Here is a 19,414-nt window from a genome sequence, read left to right on the forward strand (position 1 = left end):
GACAAGGAGGCAGCGACGTCTATATGCAACTGGCGCGCAGCTACGACCTTGCCATCAAAGTCTTGCGCGAGAATACATCGAACGATTTGACATGGACGAGGTTTTTAGAGCAGGGCTCACCAATGTTCCTCATCTCTGTGCTGGGTAAGTTTTGTTGTGCATCCATGCATCCTACCGCCTGACGATCGACGGACAGGACCTCAGCTGTCTGTAATGGGTGGCTTCTATGAAGGCGAGCATGTCATCGTGGAGCCATTAGGACATACGTACTACATGCTATATGACAGCATGGGCAGGCGGCGGCAGAAGCTTGCAAAGGTGCTGTATGCACTGGCGAAAGGGCGATCTATGTTAGAAAGGTATGTCGAATGACACCTTCAATGTAGATTGTTCTGAACAATTCTGTCTTCTAGTTTGATAGCAACACCACAACGGATGACATTTCCCGCTTCTTCACCTCGGATCTATGGGTCGTGCACATTATATGCAGAAGCAGGCACTACAGTGGGTGCTACAGTGGGCGACCTTACATTCGAATGCCCTCTCTTTATAGATAGTGAGCGGCAGCTGTTCAGTGCCACGTTGTCTCTCAGCCCTTCGTCGGAGCATTCTCAGAAACCAGTGGTGGTCAAGTTGGTCGACAGATCCTATGGCGCACATGTACATCATCTGTTGGCTTGCCACGGTTTTGCTCCTATCCTCTACGGATATGCACGCCGTGAGGGTGCTCCTACCGCCTACGTCATGGAGCGCCTTGGATCGGATTGGGTGATGCTGTTCCAATTCTTGAAAGTGGAACCACCTGGCACAGGGTTTGCAGCTCCCATCTCGACCTCGCTGCAACAACTGCTAGAGCTACTGGACAAGGAGCATGTTGTGCACGGTGATCTCAGAACCAACAACATCATGTTGCAGATTGACGACGAAGGCAAGCCAGTCATATCAGACCGAAGGGCCAATATCAAGGTGATCGACTATGATTGGGCTGGGAATGCTGGGGAGGCACGTTATCCTCCGTCACGCAATGAGTATATCGCAGGTATCAAGTGGCCTGGGAAGCCTGGCAGTCTGATTGAGTCTGGGCATGATCGCCAGTTGGTTGAATCGTGGTGGCATTTTTGATCAGTCTGGAGATTTTTCGCCATGTCCTCTTTGTTCATGTCATGATTTAACAGCTGACGAGGAAGCGGACGGTGATGCATCCTGTATGGCAATATCCTCATTCAAATTTCACAGTATCTATCTCGCTTGCTGACAAGTATTGGGGTTGCACGGTATTGTAGTACATGAATTATCTATTAGCACTACGTTCACCGCCTGCCAGTGCGACCGTGGCAGATCACCTTGCGATGGAGCATCAGACACAACGGCACATCATATTCAGTGAGTCTGATTTCCACGAGACATGCACCGCGCGAGGGCGGATGGACCGGATGTACGTCTTCGTGGACAGCCTACGCGCACCACATATCTGCTAGACACACATGCATGCCCGACCGACCTCGAACGTGATGTGTGCCACAACATTTTAGCAGGGAACGCAAAGTTACTCGATCTCATCAAGGACACCACCGTGGTGTACGATGCCAGACAATTAATCGACATCGAGCTCTATGGCTGAAGTGGCTCTGCTCTATTTCAAGTTATTGCGGCTATTCCCAAAAAACGGCTCCGAGCGGTGCGACTATTGTATAACCACTGCTCTGCATCGAGCGGAAGAAATCCACTCAAATTGCTGGGATCTCCCCGTCTCTTCGTTCTATATCATTTATCTTCTGGTCGACCTCAGGAAGGTCTGAGGCCTCGATCTGATGAAACAGGAGGAAAACGCTTGTTCGTGTCTTGTTTGATGGCCATACCAGAGAGACCGGTCATGAATCCCCCAAAGGACCGTGACCAGTCACGGATGGTAAAGTGCAAGGATTAATTGAACGATGCGTCACTATATATAGCCCGGAGGGAGTGTCTATATGCAGCACGTATTAGATGGAAAGAGCTACGTACGTATATGTATATAAAAACTGCCGACCGGCTCCTTAAGCATCCCTCTCACGGTCTAAAATTGTGCGTGCGCTTCTCCTCACATGAAGTTCCTATCTGCGAACGAGTCCCTCACATCCCTGCGGTCATTCGCTCTTATGATGTGCTCGTCAAAAGTAGAATCGGAAGACACATACGATTTCTCGCCATGAGCCGCGGCAGGGGCAGGATGTGGCGCATGTGTGTGCACCGTGGGGAGGAGCTGCGCGGCTACCGAGCCATCAGGCAAACATGGCGCCTTGAACAGCGTGCCGTCGATGAACGGTGGGATGCTGCGCACAAAGATGGCGCCCCACAGGAGGAACACGAGCGCTGCACGGAAGAGCCACTTAGTCCCAAATCGAGAATAAAAAATAATGGTGAAACGGAGACGCACCAGACCATAGCGAGCCCACGACCCTGAAGAATCCGCTGTCGAGCACGCGCGAGAGCTCGACCGTCAGCAGCGCAAATACGCCATTCGGGAAGACCAGCCCCCAGTATGCCATATTGAAGTGAAGCGTCGTCCGGCGCACGCGGACCACATGGTATATCGAGCATACCGCAACCACAATCCACGCAATGCCCATGCTCCACAGTGCGTAGCTCGCGCAGAAACATGCCGCATAGATCATCTGGCCCGCCAGCGCACTCTGCGGGAAATCGCCCTGGATATGCAGCGGGAGAAGCTCCGAGATGGCATTGCCGTTGATGAGGAGGGAGAAGCCGCCCTGGCCAAGTGGGCCGAGGACGATGAACGCGGAGAGGATAAGCCCCGGGTCGGGCACGCCGCGGATGAGGAGCCGGAGGAGGTAGATAGTGATCATCATGAGCGCGAACGCAAGCCCCATCGCGAGCATCGTGAACGAGAATGCGGTCGTGACGAGCGCCGACGTGTGTGAATGAACTTTGATCGCCTGCGCTATGAGCCCGCCTGTGGAGGATGCGACGACAAGCGTGACGACGGGCAGGAGCCAGACTGCGGCCATGTTCGAGATAGAGTGTTCGTGCCGGACAACCCTGGGAAACGTCAGCGAAAGTCGCAGTTGCTTGAAATACGGAATTACATGGTGTAGATCATGCCGTAGCAGACGAGGTAGGAGAGGGCAGAGTCAAGCCACCAGAAGCCCCATAGAACGTAGAGGAAGCCTGATCCCCCAAAGCCCCAGTTCTGATTGAGAGCCTAGCGATAGGGTTTGAACATCCAGCAGATGTGAAGCAAAAGAAGCGCACCCACAAGAGCAGAGTTGATGAGTGTAGCGAAGCCCATCGGAAAGCACCCTATGTACAGACTTTGTGCCGGGTGCCCGATCATGAGCCAGAAAACCTACGCGACATATCAGAATCCGACGTTCACGAGATGACCATGAGAGAGGGGCATACATCAGGATTCAATACGTATCTCAGGAACGAGCATATGCAGATGAATACGAAGAGTATGAGGTTCAGGATAAAGAAGACGCATCCGGCCAATTTAAAGTTGTCGTTGCTCTGTCCGTAAGGAAAGTCGTTGAGGAGGGCGGAGACAACACCTGTGCCCATGATGACTGCATGCCATGCTGGCGTGAAATGCCTGCGCATGAACGGTAAAGTCAGAACCTAAATAATTCACTGCGGAGCTGAAGCGCCCACCGTATGCGTTCCGGCCAGCTCTTCCACTGGGCGTACGGCAGCATAAGGGGCGCGTGGGCCTGCTTGCTACTCTGCATGTCGTGCGGGGTAAGCGAGCGAACGAGATTGAATACAATTAGCTACACAGCAGCAGAGAGGGCGGAGACAGAGACGAGGGACGTGTTAGGAGCCACGGGACAATATTGCGCGGCATATAAGGGCACGCGCGAGGCGGTCTGGCCTGTGCTCTCCTTGAACACGGGCGGCGTGTCCATCATCGGGAGTCTGTGCGCACCAACTTGCATTCGGAATAAGTATACTCGAACTAGCGCGCAAGTGTATGTACCCGCCCAAAATGCCACCGCTACTTCGGAACGCCCACAACACCTCCCCCCGCTCCACGACCTCGACAACCCTCTCAGTCCTTGCGCTACTCTGAACATGCCATCTAACGGCGCGCAGTATATCTCCGCATCCGCAGGTGGAGGTGGACATTTGCGGCCCCTGATACATTCAATATTCGGAATGCGTTCGCGCGCGTGCCACCCACAATTCGGAATACCCTGGTCGCTCAACATTCCCGCTCCACCTACCCCTGCATCAAGCGGCGGCGACGCGAGCGTAGCGGAGCGACGGCGTTCCAGCCGCCTGTCGTGATCCTCGCTGCATTCCCGCGTTCACTTGGCGACTGCTCGTCGGGTAGGTCTCCGCACCCCCATCGCCCTTGCTGCCCTCCACGTCGCAGCTAAAGGCAATGGGCTACTGGAATTCTCTCTGGCGGGGCTTGCCTTTCTCTCCCACGACCTGACTTGATGCATCTTTCTGTCGGGCCAGAAGGCTCCAGCTATTACAACCAATCTCGTTCTTCTGCCTGAGGATGGGCATGCTCCGCTGCGACCGTCTTGCATCACTATGAGCTATCTATGACATGAAAATTGCTAATTTACTGAAGCGCTGGCTAGTCCAGACACATCGCATGAGCTAGACAACTAGTCTGTCCGAATTAAATGCTCCCTTTTCACATGCATACACAAGCTGCCGAGCTATATAGTAATTGGACAACCCGGTATCTTGTTCTTTGAGATCCCGAGTTTTCTCGCTATCAGTAGAAAATATGCCGGGTAGTATGCGACAACATCCAGTGAGCCCACATGACTCCGATTCATCCACGACACTCACAATACCCCCACCTGATCCGGTCGTTCCACCAACACTTCCCACCCAAACCTCCTGCTATGCTGACGTCAACCCCACGAGATGCGCAGTGGCGCCTCATCGAGCTCGTTGGGCCTTGCAGGCAGCCTGGTGTCCAGCGCAAGCTACGTGAACGTTTCGTACACTTGATGAGGTACCTATTTGACGCATGAACAGCTAGCGCACTCGCTCGCATACATTGACGCAGTCATCAAATAGGTGCTGTCGTTGTATCCCGCAGTGGCTGCCGGAAAATTCATTTAATCTCCCATATACAGCGCCCGACTAGAAGGCTTTGCGCAGATTGCTGCATCGCTTCAAAGTTCACGACGATTCTGCGAACGCGACCGCTTTCTGCATAGCAATGCAGATATTCTGCGCCTCAACCAATATCGCAGCTCTGCGCACTGCCAAACGACAGAGGCGGGGAAAGGGGGTGGCTTCGGGGCGCCGTACGTTGCCACATACACTTCTTGTCAGAATATGGTATCAGATTAATCGTATGAGTGCGGTCATGAGATTGTCTGCCCGTCATTGCCGCTGAGGCTGTACTACTTGGAAATGCATAACCGTCCGGGTGTCAGAACACCTAGGAGCTGCACCTCGTCAATCCCACCCAACGGTTGAATGGAAGCATTCGCTGATGCACCGTATTCATACCACATCCGTGACACCACTGGCAGGAGCGTCTACAGAAGAGGATAGCCACCATACACGCCGAACATTCAGGCAAAGCTAGTCGACAAAGCGACCGATTCCTGAAAACACCGACCGAAGAACTTCGAGTCGCATGCTCGAGTTGCGAATCGCGACAATCCGCGGAGCAGTATTAGGCCGAGAGTGCACTGGCGGCAGAAACGTACCCGTGTGGTTCCCGGACCGAACTGGTCGAACTGCTGCAGCAGGAGGAGTTGAATAGAGGAATGCATTACCGCCAAACTTGTACTCTGTACTGATCAACGCTGCCGCGATGTTGAGGATGGTGGCTAAGCCCATCGGATACGTCCCGAGGAACAGACTCTGTACGGGATGTCGGAGCATTTTCGACCAGATCTCCGGCCAGAAGGGGTCGCGACAAATAGTAAACAAATTGAAGAGGAAAAAGAGAACGACGTTGAGCAAGAAGAGTATTGCGGAGAGTACCTTCATGGGAGAGGACCCGCGTGCGTAGGGATGGTTGTTGAAAAGAGCGGAGACTGCGCCAGTTTCTGCGAAATATTGTCAACATCATTCATGATCATTCTATCGCTTTGTGGGTTTGTGGACTCCTTGCTACTAAGGTTGTGTCGTGGAGAGCTCATGAAGCCGGATTTACCCATGACAACGGTGAACCATGCCGCGGTGAAGTGTCTAGACGAACATAAAGCACTTTCTGCGTTGGCTGCTTGGGCAAAGTGACGTACCGAACAACATTTTTCAAGTGTCTAGGCACGCCACCAGCGGACACTGGCATCTTGGCCAGATTGTTCCGTCACGGTAAAAGCAGTGCAAGATATTTCCCTTGATCTGACCTTGCATTTTTTGTCGCCTGCCTGGCATTAGCACAGGGAGCGATTGTATTATTCGGTCAGGCTGCATCGGCATTGCTAATGTGACCGAGGCATGCGAAAGCGGAAGGCGCTTGTAGCTTTGTGCAGCGAAAAGAGAGCCGAGCAGTAGCTAATTAGAAGCAGTCGCGCTATTATCCGACGGAGTCCCAAGCCGTACATCACGTTTGCAAGCTGTACAAATTATTTGGTGATGGTCAATGTTAACGTTGAATACAAATCCAGAAGAGGCAGGTCAGCTGCTTCTTCGAGATACCAGGCAAACAAGTGCAAATTGATCGAGCAGCGTGGCCTCCTCGACGTAGCCACACAGCGCGAGTCCAGCGACACTGTGCGCAGACCGAGTCTCTCCATGTATGTCTCCAGTCTACTCATAATTGTGCATAGATAAAACATGCATACAGAACAGCGTCTGCACGGGTTAGCTTTCTAGCCGACATCCCCTGATGCACAGCATTCGACAATAAAGCTTCCCCATATTGGCCACCCCGACTACTTCTTCCACTCCGGCACTCGAACGTTCTGTTGTCAAAGGGTCACTGTCGCGGGAAAGGAAACGGATGTCTGCGCCCACCATATCTGCAGCACAAGCAGTTGGAGAGTACCTACAGTTTCCTGACGACCTGGCGAAGATCACCGCATTCCGCAAGAAGCTCGAGAAGGAGAAGGCCTCCATCGATGCCAGGCTGAAGAGCGGCGTCAAGGAGCAGCTGGATGCAACCCGAGAGGGTTTGCGTAAGCTGTTTAGTACGCGGAACAATCTCCAGACAATCAAGGATGAGATGGAGACGGTGGACAGGCTGTGCAATGACCCTCAGAACACGGTCTCAACCTTTGACCAGATTAGCAGAGTAAGCGACCGAGTCAAGCTATTCGACATATATCTGATCGTACACTTAGGTGTCAATGGTGCATCGAAACTTTGAGCGTACGGAGGAGATGGTCAATAATCTGGTGGAGATGGAGTCGCACCTCGACATGCTAGAGGGCATGCTTGAGGCAGACTGCCAGGACATCCTAGGTCCGGCACCCAATCTCCTTCGTATCCACTACCAAATCAACAGGCTGGAGGCCTTCCGCAACCAGACTATGCACCAGGCCAAGAAGTCCAGCGCGCATACAAGAGCCACGCTGGCAAAGTATTTCGAGCGACTAAATCGGCTAATTGAAGCATTCGACGAGTATATCATGGCGCTTGCGAAGAACATCCTCATGATTGTCATGGAAGGCCATCCGGAGACGGTTGTGAAACTCATCAAGATTGCCGAGATTGAGGGGCGAGAGGACGAGAAGGTACGTCTAGTAGCGCTACAATTGTTCAATGTGCTTACAAGTTCACCCCCAGGCTATAGCCATCAAGCTTGTCAAGAAAGCCGCCAAGATGGATGCGGCAGCCAAGTTCAGGTCGATGCAGGCAGACGCACGCATCATCAAGCATTACCGCATGAAAATCATGAAGAGCATCACCGAATCGATCACAGCCACGTTCGAAGAGGCCTATGCGAGCAGCGGCGAGAACCCTGCGGCTTTCATCGAGAATCTCGACTGGATCTACCAGGACCTGATCCACATAGAGACGGACGTAGTGCCGTGCTTCCCGCCGTCGTACGAGATCCACAAACATTACGTGCGCGGGTACCACAAGGCGCTGAACGCGATGCTCACAAAGATCATCAAGTCGGAACCCGAGGCGAGCGTTCTGCTGACGCTGAATGCGTGGATCAAGGAGTACAAGAAGAAGATGAAGGAGCTCGAGATCGCACCTGAGCTGCTCGAACCGCCGCTATTGGACGGCAAGGAGCAGAGCCTGATCGAGGACTACCTCAAGCTCATCATCAGGAAGCTCGAAGAGTGGACCGCGAACCTGATGAAGACGGAGATCGCCTCCTTCATAGCGCGCGAGGAGCCGCCAGAGGTGAACGCCGACGGACTCTACGGCATGCAGGGCTCGGTTATCCTGTTCCAAATGGTCAATCAGCAAGTCGACAACGCGATGGAGAGTGGACAGGGCATGATCCTCGCACGCGTCGTCGAGGAGGTGAGCCGCGCGATGCGCGGGGTGCAGGACCGATGGACGAAGCTCATCGAGGCGGAATACAAGAAGAACGTAGAGAAGCCAGAGGAGGTGCCCGGCGGTCTCGTCGAATACTGCATCGCGCTCGCGAACGATCAGATCAAAGCTGCAGACTTCACCGAGGCCCTCTCTGCGCGCATCGAGCCCCTCGTCTCGGAGAAGTATCGCGCGCCGATTCATGATCGCCTCAACGACGCGATCGACGGCTTCCTCGACGTCGCGAAGAAGTGCACGCAGACGCTGATCGATATCATCTTCAACGACCTCAAGCCCGCGACGAAGCAGCTCTTCACGCAGACATGGTACGATGGGATCAGTGCGCAGATCTTCGCGACGATTCGTGACTACATGTCCGACTACAATGCGTATCTCAACCCGACACTGTTGGAGCTGCTGGTGGAGGAGCTGCTCGACCAGTACCTGGTCACGTACCTGACGGGCCTCGCGAATGCACCGAAACTCAAGATACCTGCCGCGCTGGAGCGCATCAAGGCGGACATTGACGAGGCGTACAAGCTGTTTGGGCAGTACAAGAAGATGAAGGAGCTTGAACCTCAGATGCAGGTGCTCGAGATGGTCCTCTCCATGCTCGAGGCGTCTCAGAGCTTGGTGTTCCTCTCGTACTGGTCGTTCGCAAAGGTGTACGGTCCGAACATTGCATTTGTGGAAGCATTGATGAAGGCGAGAGGAGACTTGGATCGGTCTGGAGTGAGCGAGGTGATGGACAGCATCAAGCGGAAAGTGAAGGAAGAAAATCTCACTGATCGTACGTACTCATTGTTGATGATCACCAGTCTCATGCTGACCTATCTTCTATAGCACCTGAGCCGACCATCATGAAGAAGATCTCAGTCCAAGGCGCACTCTCTCGGTTCCTCGCGCGCACATAGACGTTTCACTAGATGAACATTGTACACTAGCATTGTTTTCCTAGATATCACGCTGGCATATTTATATTTATTAACTTACACGACTTTGTCTACTATCATCTTCCCTCTAGCCTCTAGGACGGTGCTTGCCTCGCGCACATCAGGCTGCTTTAAGCTTGACATGATCCGCCCCCATTTGCGATCGGTCGGGAAGAATCGCGGCGATGTCGTCGATCTTCTTGAACTGCCATGGGAAGCGCGAAGGATACAGGAACGGGCGGAGATCGTACCCTGTTATATCGTTCCGTCAGTCTAGTCTGCCGAACGAGGAAGCGAAGGCATACGGTTATCGTCGGGGCTGTATTGCTCCTGTGGCACGACATGAGGAGCTATTATAACTCTTCAATAGAACTGCGCTCACCGCGTGGTAAGACGGCGTGAGAGTCGTCATCTTGTGTCGGTTCCGAGCGTATTCGAAGAAGAAGCGCTTGACTTTGTCCGCGATCTGATGACCAGAGCAGCTCTCAGAATAACTATGTTCAGCAGAGTGATCTCGCGCCTACCTGGACAGGGCTCAGAACAGAACCCCATTCATGCACCAGTTTCGTGAACATGCTGTACGGCCCGCATTTCTCGACCTTGCGCAGCCGTCCGAAGACGGAGAGCTCGTCGTAGGTCATTCCCATATCGGCCTATGAAGCTGAGTATTCCTGCGCACAAGTGATTCAAGACAGCCTACTTACTTCATCAGCTTGCACGTAGGTCTCAGTGATGGGCTCCAGCTCAGCAGTCGGGACTGCTTCCAGGAAGCTGACGGTCAAGCATATCAGCCTCAGAAGACTCGTCATGTAATAAAGACATCATGCGCACCTCTCTAGGATGGGCAGCTCGAAGGCGTCTCGAGCATAGGCGATGAAGCGCTTCAAGTCCGTCTTACTGATCGCACCAATGGGGTTGACATCCGCTACGCATACAATTGGTCACAATGCAGGATTAAAGGAGAATGCACACCACTTCTTACCGGAGGAGCAGTCGTACTTGGTCAGATAGCCCCGCAAGCTGCATTGCTCATCAGTGACGCCAAGGAGGGCATTGAGCATGTAAAATGATCCTTACCTTTCGTCGACGTTTGCACTACCGAGAACAAGCAGACCGCCTGACCTTCCTCTCACCCACGGAAGAAGCTGAGCGAACAGGTATGCAAGCACCATACGCAGTCTCGCCTACGACAGCCTTTCAGTGATATGTGTGTAGATATGATGAACGGTGCAACCGACCTGGATGTTTTGAAGAGCAAGATTCTCCGCATCTGAGCCTCCGTGTGCACGGAACCTAGGTTTCGCACCCGTCACATAAGAAAAAAGGGCGTGCACGGCGGTGACGAGTGTGTCCATGTTCAGGTCAACATGGTAGCTATGGAATACAAGGAATGCTTCGAGTGAGAATCTAGCAGCTGAGGGCCCGAAGAGGATGTTGTACGGCTCACCTGCCGATCGCCTCGGCCAGCTCCTTCGCCCGTGTCCTCGTCTCTTCGCTCGAGTTCTCCGTACCCATATAGCAGGTATGAAAGATCCTATTCGAGAGCTCGCGCGGGTCGGTGGGGATGTACGTTGAGTCTTCCGACTCTCCGACGATCCGCCGAGCGTCAGCGATGACCTGCTGGTCTGTCTGCTGCATCAGCGACGTAATACCTCAAAATATATGATGAACGCACTCCCCGCACCGGCTGCCTGCACAGCGAGGCGGCACATGGAATACACGATGACGGACGTCGCACAGCTGTCAATACCACCGCTGAGTGGAAGGAAATAGCCCTGCGTCCTCGAGCGGCGGACATAGTCCCATAGCCAGCACGCAGGGCCCAACCTATCGTTGATTAGAAATCAGTCGTGACAGTCATTATGCTTGTTACAGAGACACTCACGCAATCTCCTCCTCCGGTATATGGTATCTCACCTCCACCTTCGGGCTCACCACCAACTCATCCTCGTCCTTTGAGAACTGGAATTTGCACTCGCTAAGCGCAAAGTCGACCTCGATCCTCTGATAGCGCTCAGCCGCGGCGGCCTGCATGCTGCGACTGCTGATCGCACGGTGTGCGCGTACATCTTCGATGTCGATCGTCGCGGTGACGACCTCGACATCGGTGAGCGAGAATTGCGAGCCCTGTGCGAGGATCTGTCCATTCACGGCGATCATCGCGCAGCCGTCGTAGTAGAGCCGGTCGCCGTCGCAGCCTTGCTGGTTTGCATAGAGGTAGATCCCGCCGACCTATAAGTAGGGATGGGTATATGCGCAATAATGGGAGGGAGACGAAGGCCACCTTCATGGTTGCCTCCTTGATGAGCTCGACGCGCCGGTAGAGCTTGCGCAGCTCGTGGTGGCTTCCGCTGGAGTTGGTGAAGATCTCGACACCGTCGAGTCCCATGAGGATGTGCGGGCTGAAGTGGACGTCAATCAGGTTTCCGGCTTACACAAAGTCATGTTCACCAACCTCGCAGGGGTAAACAGTTCCTCGCAGAGCTCTACTCCGATGCAGGTGTCTATTGTGCTAACGACAGCATCTCCGAATGGTACTTTCGTCTTTGAGAAGCATACTCAGTCTAATCTCAAGAGCTGCACAGATCAAGTCACTTACCTGGCCAGTAACGGCATGAATAATTCTCGGGAGGTAATGGTCCTCGGTGCACCTATGCTTCATCCACGGTGTGAACCAGCGCAACTCGCGATAGTTACCATCATTGGCGAGCCACATCTTTGGGCGGATGAGGAGGATCTGGCCGCTGTGAATTATTATACGACAGTTATATATGACATTCTTGTGCACGACGGGCCTGTGAGCCTGGATGAATGGACATCCGATCAATGAACTGGATACGCACATGCCGATGTCACATAGGATACCCTTAGCCTCTTCTGACTCGAGAATCTTGGCTAGCACCTCATATGAATGCAAGGCGGTATCACCTTGCCGGAGTTAGAAAATAGGTAATCCGAATTGATCCTGTGAAAGCATACCTTCGAGGAAGTGGTCTTGACAGCCATACCCGCTGCGGTGATCAGTGTCTCAGTAACTACAGCTTGCGTTTGATGCATGCAGACCCACGTTATCTCAAGCTCAGGCCCGACTCGCAAGGTAGCGCCCCGCTCTTTCGCTATGCGGATACTCTCCAAGATCCGCTCGAGGTTTCCCTGTAGTCGCATCAGATCACGGTGATGATATCGTACTGTTTAAATCACCTGAAAGTCCAAGGACCACTGGTTCAGCGAGCTGCAATGACCAGAATTGGTTCAATGAATGTCTGATTAGCCAAGACCGTACCAACTGCGATGCGTTAGTTAATGGCGGGAAACGTTGTAGTGACAGCTCACGTCGCGACCGTTATTAGATGTCCCATGTTCACGACTGTTCGTCACGATGCAAAGCGCGAGCAGGAGATCACGCAAGACTCGACCAGAGTCAAGCTTTGGTCGACCGTCGTGGCGTCATGCGCAGCCGGACCCGCTGATTGTTCATCGAGCGTGATCGATAGGTTGTTGCCATCAAAAAACCCAAATCATCAACGACTTGTGGACACTTAGATGATCTACACATGCTTCGAGCGTGCTTTGTGCGCTATATTTGTCTAGAGGGACTATCTCAACGAGTAGTATGCAAAATTCCGCTATCAGACCACAGATATTACAAGCACAGGATCATGCTCAGAGAGCTGCCATAAGTTCACAGAATCCATCGTGGAGCAGGGCTTGGAAACGAGCATGCACGGACCTGCATTCGCTCGGATGCTGGTGCTGGCCAGCAGAGCAAATATATATCCTAAAAGTGAATAAGTTAAGCATACCAACAGGACAACCGCAAGTCAACGGGAACCCCCCTCCCCCTGCATCAACTACTCGTCTCTTGCATTGGAGAACGAAGCGATGTCGTCGTGGTCGTCATCCGCTTTCCTTCTCTTCCCAATCCCGCAGCACGCTCCGACTCTTCAATGGTGTACGCAGGTTCCCTGAGCGTCTTGCATCTTCGTTTGTGCACTTTGCCCCGCCAATGCGATCGTAATGCAGCATCGGTCTCGAAGTATCTATTCTCATCATTAGTATAAATACCGGGAGCAAAGAATATTTCAGTACTCACTTTGCACACTCCACACAGTAGTGCTGAGCCAAACCAGGCTTTTCAGGATCCAGCGGTTGTGCCTCGAGGATGGCTCGGTTCTTGAGGATGTCATGGGCTCAGCAAGCACACAATAAGCAAACGCGCATATACTTACCTTTGGGTCCAGGTCTATCAGCTGTATCTGATCCAAATCCCTCGTTCGCGCCTGAAGAAAAAAGGATGAGGGACGTTTGAAGTACAACTGGCCGGTTTGACAGACCCTCGTTCTTGCGGCTCGATGCACATCCCTTTTTGCATGATGCGTCCTAGAGCGTCTCAACCGGCCCATGTTGCCCAGATTCTCTAGAAAGGATGGGTCTCGAGTAAACTCGTAAGGACTGGACTAACGAAGCCGCAACAACTCTGGTTGGGTTGAGGCGCCCATAGAATAGATGGGCGCCAATCGACTGACGAAGACGTGACACGACCGGATTTGGCAGTCCTCACTTCCGCTTGTAACCCAATTCCCTGCTTCACTATCAACACGATTTCGAGCCCACGAGCTGCTGTGATAGCTGTAGAGAGAAGAAGAGATAATCGAGATAAACAACGAGAGAGGCCACGGGCTGATTTTTGCAAGAAATAACTCTTAAATCATCTGTAGCAGATGCGCATTCTCTCTTGGAACATTGTGAGTCCATTTCCGACAGTCTGTGTTTTAGTTCTGATTGACAGTAGGTAATTAGAATGGTGTCCGAACTCTGCCAAAGTACCACCCGTAAGTGCATCAGTGGATGTGCTTGATGTGTTTGTCGCCGAAATCTTCTGCGCAGCTGGAATTCTTTCGCATCCTTCGATGGCGTACTTGACGCGTTGAACGCGGACATTATCTGTTTCCAAGGTGCTGAACACGTCAATTGTGACAGATCGCTACTAAATATGCTTTCAGAAATGAAGTCGTCGCGTTCTCTGCTGCCGCGAGATGTCGCCATTCCTGAGGGCTACCATTCCTTCTTCTCCTTCCCGGTCAATAAAGGCGGCTACAGCGGCGTAGCAGTCTATACAAAGTCAGCCAATGTGACTCCACTAAAGGCAGAAGAAGGTCTGTCGGGCATGATACAGCCAAAGCCTCCGCTGTCCCAGGAAGAACGCGTCTCCCCTGCATACCCGCACGCATACGATATCGACGCGTTTTCTGACGAGAATGGCCATGTACCATCTTCCTTTGATGAGCTCGACGCCGAAGGACGTGCTCTAGTTCTTGACTTTGGCCTGTTCGTCCTCATCAACGTCTACTGCCCCGCCGAGACGTCCGACGACCGGCTGCCCTACAAGATGAACTTCCACCTACTTCTCGAAGAGCGCGTGCGGAAGCTGATTGAAGAGGAGCATCGCGAGGTCATGGTTATTGGCGACATCAACGTTGCTGCCACGCCGATGGATCACCCAGATGGACACTTGGCTAGCGTTGTTGAGACATTTTATGACCATCCGCCTCGGGCATGGCTCCGTAGATGGCTGGACCCAAACGGACCTATGGTCGATGTCATACGGACGTTCTGGCCTGATCGGAAAGGCCTGTATACATGTGCGTAGCTCATCATCTCTTTTTATTTCTGGTCTACGTGCTCATGCATCTGCAGGTTGGAACATGAAGCTTCAAGCGCGAGAGACGAATTACGGGGCACGTATTGACTACATCCTCGTCACTCAAGGCTTGCTGCCCTGGATCAAACACGGCGACATTCAAGCATCGCTCAAGGGTTCTGATCATTGCCCTATATATATTGACCTGTACGACGAGCTTACATTGGAGTCTGGGGAGACGGTCACGCTCCATGACGCTATGAAGCAGGGCACGATCAAAGATCCTCCTCGAATAGCTGCAAAATACTGGGAAGAGTTTGCTGGAAAGCAGACAGTATTATCATCCTTCTTTGGCAAGCGGTCTGAGGTGCGACATCAGGGCGGGCCGGAATCACAACGATCTTCTGATCCGCCTGTCGTGAATTCCGCGGGGCCTTCCTCTTCATCACCAACCAGCAGCTATACCCATCCATCGCAGCCGAAGCACTCCCCGCATAAGCCTTCCCGGCCTGCATTGAGGCCAACCACCGCGAAGTCTGGGCCTAGTTCTATGACGAAGCGGAAATCTTCCGACAAGTCAGCCAACAACGGGTCAAACAAGAAGACAAAAGTAGAGCCTGGTCAGGCCGGCATCGCATCCTTCTTTTGCAAACCCTCAAAGAAGTCTCCACCAAAGGAGGCAATCGTAGTCGACTCTGATACCGACTGCGACGATGCCGATACCGCACACACGGATACCGCACACACAAGCGAAGACCATATCAGCGATTCTCGTTCTTCCCAGGATCTATTAGCATCTCAGGCTGCCCTCATTTCAGAAAGCGAAGCAACTCAGATACCCTCAAGTTCTCAGAACCACAGCAAGAGTGCTTGGTCCAACCTACTTGCCCCATTGCAGCCACCCAAATGTATCGTACATGACGAGGCCACAAAGTTGTACACCGTCAACAAGCCAGGACCGAACAAGGGCAAGACCTTCTACATTTGCTCGCGGTGAGTCTTTCTTTCGTGTGCGTACTACTGCAGGATATTCATTCCGTGCTGCAGTCCTGTCGGTCCTGGATATGACAAGGGCAAGGCAGAGCGACTGCGGGACGAGGTGGATCATCAGTACCGGTGCAACTACTTCAAGTGGGCAAGTGAAGTCAAGCGAGAGGCATTGCAGAGTCGGCAAAGCAAGAGGAGCGGTCCTGTGGGGACCGACTCAAAATCATGACAAACGGTGGGACTGTACTGTTGTACATTAAATAGCCATTCCGGATCTCATGCATGTACATCACAACCCTCTCATCTCGACTCATATACTCTCCAAGCTGTACCGTACGTTTTTCAGTGTCCAGGAGTAACCAATGTAATATTAGCACAATAGAATCCATCATGGTCCAATTACCCGTGTCTGCTTCTTGGCCGTTCCAATCGTCGTGTTGTTCACCTGAAGGGAAAGTGAGCGCTGATGAATCGATAAAGCGTACGAGAGTCCGCACCTTGGTGGCAAACCGAAGGGAGCAAAGCGACTCGTTCAAGTGGGATGCCAGAGGCGACAAGTTCAGGACCATCTGCAAGGTGTTATCACAAAGTTCCGCTGCATGATTAACAACTCACCAGGGTCTTCGAGTTGCCACTCAGAGAGTTCTGGAGCAGATACGTGAGCTGTGGAGATAAATCAGTATCAACGGCCACAATCACACGACGGAGAGTGGTCCGACCTTCGAGTTCCGGTACGGAATATGCTTGTCGGTCTTACCCTCTCCCTTCTCTCCAAGCGCAGCGATGACATCGCCAAGGGCGCTCAAGCTCTTGTTGATGTTCTGCGTCTCCCGCAGGCGGTCCTTATCGCCAGCAGCACCGCTCTTCTCGAGCCGCTCACTACCAGCAAGATCGACGAGATTGAGGCTGCCGTCGCACGACTCTCCCGTCAGGGAGTTCTTGCCGTAGATCCGCAAGGTGAACACCGAGTGCGAGCGCGAGGACCGCTCGTTCATGAGAGTGGCCGCTACGCTGCGGCGGGACTGCGCGAAGTTCAGGAGCGTGCTGACCTGTGCGGGTGAGGAGAGCGGCACGACGTTCACGTCGGTGACGGTCGTGCGGCCGGTCTTTGCATCGTGCTTGATTTCATGCTTCTTTCTGTCGAAATCTGCTTTTCCAAGAAGGTCGTTGATAGTCTCGTTGTACTACGACAGCGTCAGACCATACCGAGATTTGTCAGGCGTAACGACTCACGATCTCGAGGAATTGGCCTTCCATCTTGTACTCCCATCCCTTGCTCTTCAACTGCTCTGCTTCCCGGAAGACTTGTTCGACTGCTCGAGGGATCATTCCAACAGTCGCCTCCGTCTGTGTTGCAATTGAGAACACTGAGCATGAGACAATAAGATGTGTGTCATACCGTCCCGCCTTCCATGGTGAAAGATTTGCCAGAACCAGTCTGGCCATAAGCAAACACACAGACGTTGTAGCCGTCTGTGCAGCTCTGAGCGAGTTGCGAAATCTCCTCGAAAACCTCCGCTTGACTGGCATGCGGCTCGAACACCTCAATATGATATGAGCCATGACTGTCATCTTTGCAGGTATCAGCTTACCCGATCGAACGCGAATATCCACTCGTCCTTGCGCTCCTGTCCAGTCGCGCTTTCGCTCGACGAGCTGAGCATAATCTCTTTGTGATCCATCTTATCCGGGAACACCATGAGCGCCTTGCACTCCTCTCTGCGCCGATCCTCCTCCTCCGGGTCGTAGTCGGGAGTGCTTGAGCCACTTTCACCAGACATCAACGATGGCAAGGAGCCAGATGACGGGATGTCGGAAGACAACAACGGGCGCACTCGACAGAAAACACGGATATTGCCCTTCAGCTCTTGCACTTGGTTGTGAAGCTTGCGCCGTATGGTTTCGGCCTCGCGTGTCTCTATCTCCAATTCTACTATCCGCTTCCGCATTGACTCCAACTCGGCCTCGAGGTCAGACTTAGCCTTCATCTCTGCCTCTAGATGAGCTTGCAAGGCTGTCTGATGTGCCTGTGAGGAAGAGATCTGCGTAGTAAGCGCGACATGTGCAGTCGACTGGTGGGAGACTGTCGCTTTCAAACTGGCGACAGTCTCTCGTTCCCGTTCCAAGTCATGCTGGCACATGCGAAGGTCCTCCTTGAGTTCCCGGACTTCACGATCCTTCTTGCGCATGTCAATCTCTTGCTCCTCCAGCTCTCGAGCATGCCGCTTCCGCAGCTGGTCAATCTCATCGCTCGCGCTGTCAAGCTCCCGTCGCTGCGCCATCTCCTGCGTTCTGGAAGCAGTCAGCTGCTGCGACATGGCGAGCTGGTTTCCCTGCAGTTCCGCCACTTTGACACGCTCTGCGTCCATATCCGCAGCGAGCTTAGCGGCATCTGCAGCACGAGCAGCCTTGATAGAGGCTATCTGATCTTGCAGTGCTTGGAAACGTTTTTCTTGTGCAGACATCGGAGCGGCGCGAGCAGTCGTTGAGACTGCTCGCATAGGCGCAGATGCGGTCCTCGTCGCCTTTGCCGCGGCGGGTCGCGTAGTGACTGTCGAACGCGCTGGCACAGGGGGCTTCGCTGATGCACTTGTTGCACGCGTCGTCCGTCTCGTCGTGACATTGGTCAGTGACGGAGCCTGGGGTTTCGTGAGCGGAGGCGGCCCCTTGCCCAGCCTAGCTATCGCAGGCCTTGTTGGACGAGTGGGCTTGTTGATGTCTGCCTCCGCGATAGCGGGCAGCTTTCGTGGCTGCTCGTTTGCCATGGCATTTTCGTCCTGCGCAATGGCCTTGCGCTTCAGCGGATTTGGCCGTGCTGTCTGCGACGACGACATCGACGGTCCTGCAGGATGTCGAGAGTCGGGAGAGGAATGCAATCGTGGGAGACGGGACATCGTAAGCGAGATGAAGCGAAACCGGTTTGATGGAGAAGCGAGAAACCGAACCGCGACGCGTCGATCACGTGGGCGCGTTGGTTACTGTACCCTCGGCTTCTACCGAGTGATCGGAGACTTCCCTAAAAGCTCCTAAAAGTCATATGGTTGAGGTCAGCTTCAATATCGCTCACTTTTAGCATTCAAAGGGCTACTTTACGACACTCAAAACATAATTATGATATCTGGATGTTTCTATGTTTTGAAACTGTACGTGACGACGGTTGCTGTTCGCTTGAGGCCCAGCCAACCCTTAGCCAGGCGAGTTATCAATCTGGAGTTTTGAAAGCACCATTTCTACGTCAGCTTTGGGGATTCTGCTGCGATTGAGGTGAGCGCTGTAACCCACATAATTGTCCAACTGAAATTGTGGATCTTCGCTTGTTGATCCCAGAGAAATTATATAATTACCTTAAACATCCTTAGATTGTTCTACGCACAGAAAGCGAAGTACGTTATATTTCTCGTGCATGTAAACCTCAGGACGTATGCAAGGAGCG

The 19,414-nt window shown here is 53.0% G+C and overlaps 8 protein-coding genes across 8 annotated transcripts; 3 read left to right on the forward strand and 5 right to left on the reverse strand.

The window, feature by feature from the left end:
• Window positions 1-348: 348 nt before the first annotated feature.
• LAESUDRAFT_713594 (uncharacterized protein) lies at window positions 349-1,621 on the forward strand (the record flags this gene model as incomplete). Its single annotated transcript, XM_040906989.1, has 5 exons — window positions 349-359; window positions 414-1,039; window positions 1,176-1,205; window positions 1,303-1,383; window positions 1,479-1,621. The coding sequence occupies 5 exons, from the start codon at window positions 349-351 to the stop codon at window positions 1,619-1,621; spliced, it is 891 nt and encodes a 296-aa protein (XP_040765239.1).
• Window positions 1,622-1,916: 295 nt separating this feature from the next.
• Window positions 1,917-3,923, reverse strand: LAESUDRAFT_724958 (uncharacterized protein). Its single transcript, XM_040908727.1, has 7 exons — window positions 3,652-3,923; window positions 3,403-3,592; window positions 3,257-3,346; window positions 3,087-3,202; window positions 2,417-3,039; window positions 2,178-2,352; window positions 1,917-2,120 (listed from the first exon to the last, which is right to left on the reverse strand). The coding sequence occupies exons 1-7, from the start codon at window positions 3,726-3,728 to the stop codon at window positions 2,081-2,083; spliced, it is 1,311 nt and encodes a 436-aa protein (XP_040765240.1). The 5' UTR covers window positions 3,729-3,923; the 3' UTR covers window positions 1,917-2,080.
• A 1,636-nt stretch (window positions 3,924-5,559) lies between these two features.
• LAESUDRAFT_812126 (uncharacterized protein) lies at window positions 5,560-5,973 on the reverse strand (the record flags this gene model as incomplete). Its single annotated transcript, XM_040914379.1, has 1 exon — window positions 5,560-5,973. One exon carries the CDS (start codon window positions 5,971-5,973, stop codon window positions 5,560-5,562), a length of 414 nt encoding a protein of 137 aa, XP_040765241.1.
• Window positions 5,974-6,761: 788 nt separating this feature from the next.
• LAESUDRAFT_812127 (exocyst complex component sec6) lies at window positions 6,762-9,335 on the forward strand (the record flags this gene model as incomplete). Its single annotated transcript, XM_040914380.1, has 4 exons — window positions 6,762-7,222; window positions 7,272-7,664; window positions 7,717-9,211; window positions 9,265-9,335. Exons 1-4 carry the CDS (start codon window positions 6,932-6,934, stop codon window positions 9,333-9,335), a joined length of 2,250 nt encoding a protein of 749 aa, XP_040765242.1. The 5' UTR covers window positions 6,762-6,931.
• A 139-nt stretch (window positions 9,336-9,474) lies between these two features.
• Window positions 9,475-12,712, reverse strand: LAESUDRAFT_651309 (glutamine-dependent NAD(+) synthetase with GAT domain-containing protein; the record flags this gene model as incomplete). Its single annotated transcript, XM_040904298.1, has 20 exons — window positions 9,475-9,605; window positions 9,659-9,683; window positions 9,736-9,819; window positions 9,878-10,006; window positions 10,058-10,124; window positions 10,185-10,278; window positions 10,336-10,373; window positions 10,431-10,537; window positions 10,592-10,727; window positions 10,801-10,978; window positions 11,029-11,180; window positions 11,239-11,585; window positions 11,638-11,755; window positions 11,809-11,897; window positions 11,953-12,148; window positions 12,197-12,281; window positions 12,333-12,364; window positions 12,421-12,506; window positions 12,555-12,585; window positions 12,687-12,712. 20 exons carry the CDS (start codon window positions 12,710-12,712, stop codon window positions 9,475-9,477), a joined length of 2,151 nt encoding a protein of 716 aa, XP_040765243.1.
• A 371-nt stretch (window positions 12,713-13,083) lies between these two features.
• On the reverse strand, window positions 13,084-13,826 carry LAESUDRAFT_698818 (uncharacterized protein). The gene is made up of 4 exons (XM_040906358.1): window positions 13,688-13,826; window positions 13,583-13,633; window positions 13,447-13,526; window positions 13,084-13,393 (listed from the first exon to the last, which is right to left on the reverse strand). Exons 1-4 carry the CDS (start codon window positions 13,754-13,756, stop codon window positions 13,201-13,203), a joined length of 393 nt encoding a protein of 130 aa, XP_040765244.1. The 5' UTR covers window positions 13,757-13,826; the 3' UTR covers window positions 13,084-13,200.
• Window positions 13,827-14,074: 248 nt separating this feature from the next.
• Window positions 14,075-16,210, forward strand: LAESUDRAFT_742926 (DNase I-like protein; the record flags this gene model as incomplete). The annotated part of the gene is made up of 6 exons (XM_040911222.1): window positions 14,075-14,098; window positions 14,154-14,185; window positions 14,241-14,308; window positions 14,357-14,995; window positions 15,051-15,987; window positions 16,042-16,210. 6 exons carry the CDS (start codon window positions 14,075-14,077, stop codon window positions 16,208-16,210), a joined length of 1,869 nt encoding a protein of 622 aa, XP_040765245.1.
• Window positions 16,048-18,350, reverse strand: LAESUDRAFT_698823 (kinesin-domain-containing protein; the record flags this gene model as incomplete). Its single annotated transcript, XM_040906359.1, has 8 exons — window positions 16,048-16,426; window positions 16,479-16,550; window positions 16,597-16,644; window positions 16,701-17,165; window positions 17,215-17,328; window positions 17,381-17,524; window positions 17,574-17,739; window positions 17,788-18,350. 8 exons carry the CDS (start codon window positions 18,348-18,350, stop codon window positions 16,370-16,372), a joined length of 1,629 nt encoding a protein of 542 aa, XP_040765246.1. The 3' UTR covers window positions 16,048-16,369.
• Between the last annotated feature and the right edge of the window lie 1,064 nt (window positions 18,351-19,414).

Source organism: Laetiporus sulphureus (genome assembly GCF_001632365.1).
Source record: "Laetiporus sulphureus 93-53 unplaced genomic scaffold LAESUscaffold_15, whole genome shotgun sequence".
In the NCBI taxonomy this organism is placed as follows: Eukaryota; Fungi; Basidiomycota; class Agaricomycetes; order Polyporales; family Laetiporaceae; genus Laetiporus; species Laetiporus sulphureus.

What these genes read in the sequence shown, in the direction of transcription:
- LAESUDRAFT_698818 (XM_040906358.1), bottom strand. Translation starts at nt 13,756, where the DNA reads ATGGGCCGGTTGAGACGCTCTAGGACGCATCATGCAAAAAGGGATGTG. An exon ending in ATCGAGCCGCAAGAACGAGG is followed by an intron (nt 13,634 to 13,687) that starts GTCTGTCAAACC and finishes TTTTTTCTTCAG; the next exon opens with GCGCGAACGAGGGATTTGGA. An exon ending in TACTGTGTGGAGTGTGCAAA is followed by an intron (nt 13,394 to 13,446) that starts GTGAGTACTGAA and finishes TGATGAGAATAG; the next exon opens with ATACTTCGAGACCGATGCTG.
- LAESUDRAFT_724958 (XM_040908727.1), bottom strand. Translation starts at nt 3,728, where the DNA reads ATGCAGAGTAGCAAGCAGGCCCACGCGCCCCTTATGCTGCCGTACGCC. An exon ending in CACTCATCAACTCTGCTCTT is followed by an intron (nt 3,203 to 3,256) that starts GTGGGTGCGCTT and finishes CCCTATCGCTAG; the next exon opens with GCTCTCAATCAGAACTGGGG. An exon ending in GCGGCTCATGGCGAGAAATC is followed by an intron (nt 2,121 to 2,177) that starts GTATGTGTCTTC and finishes GAATGACCGCAG; the next exon opens with GGATGTGAGGGACTCGTTCG.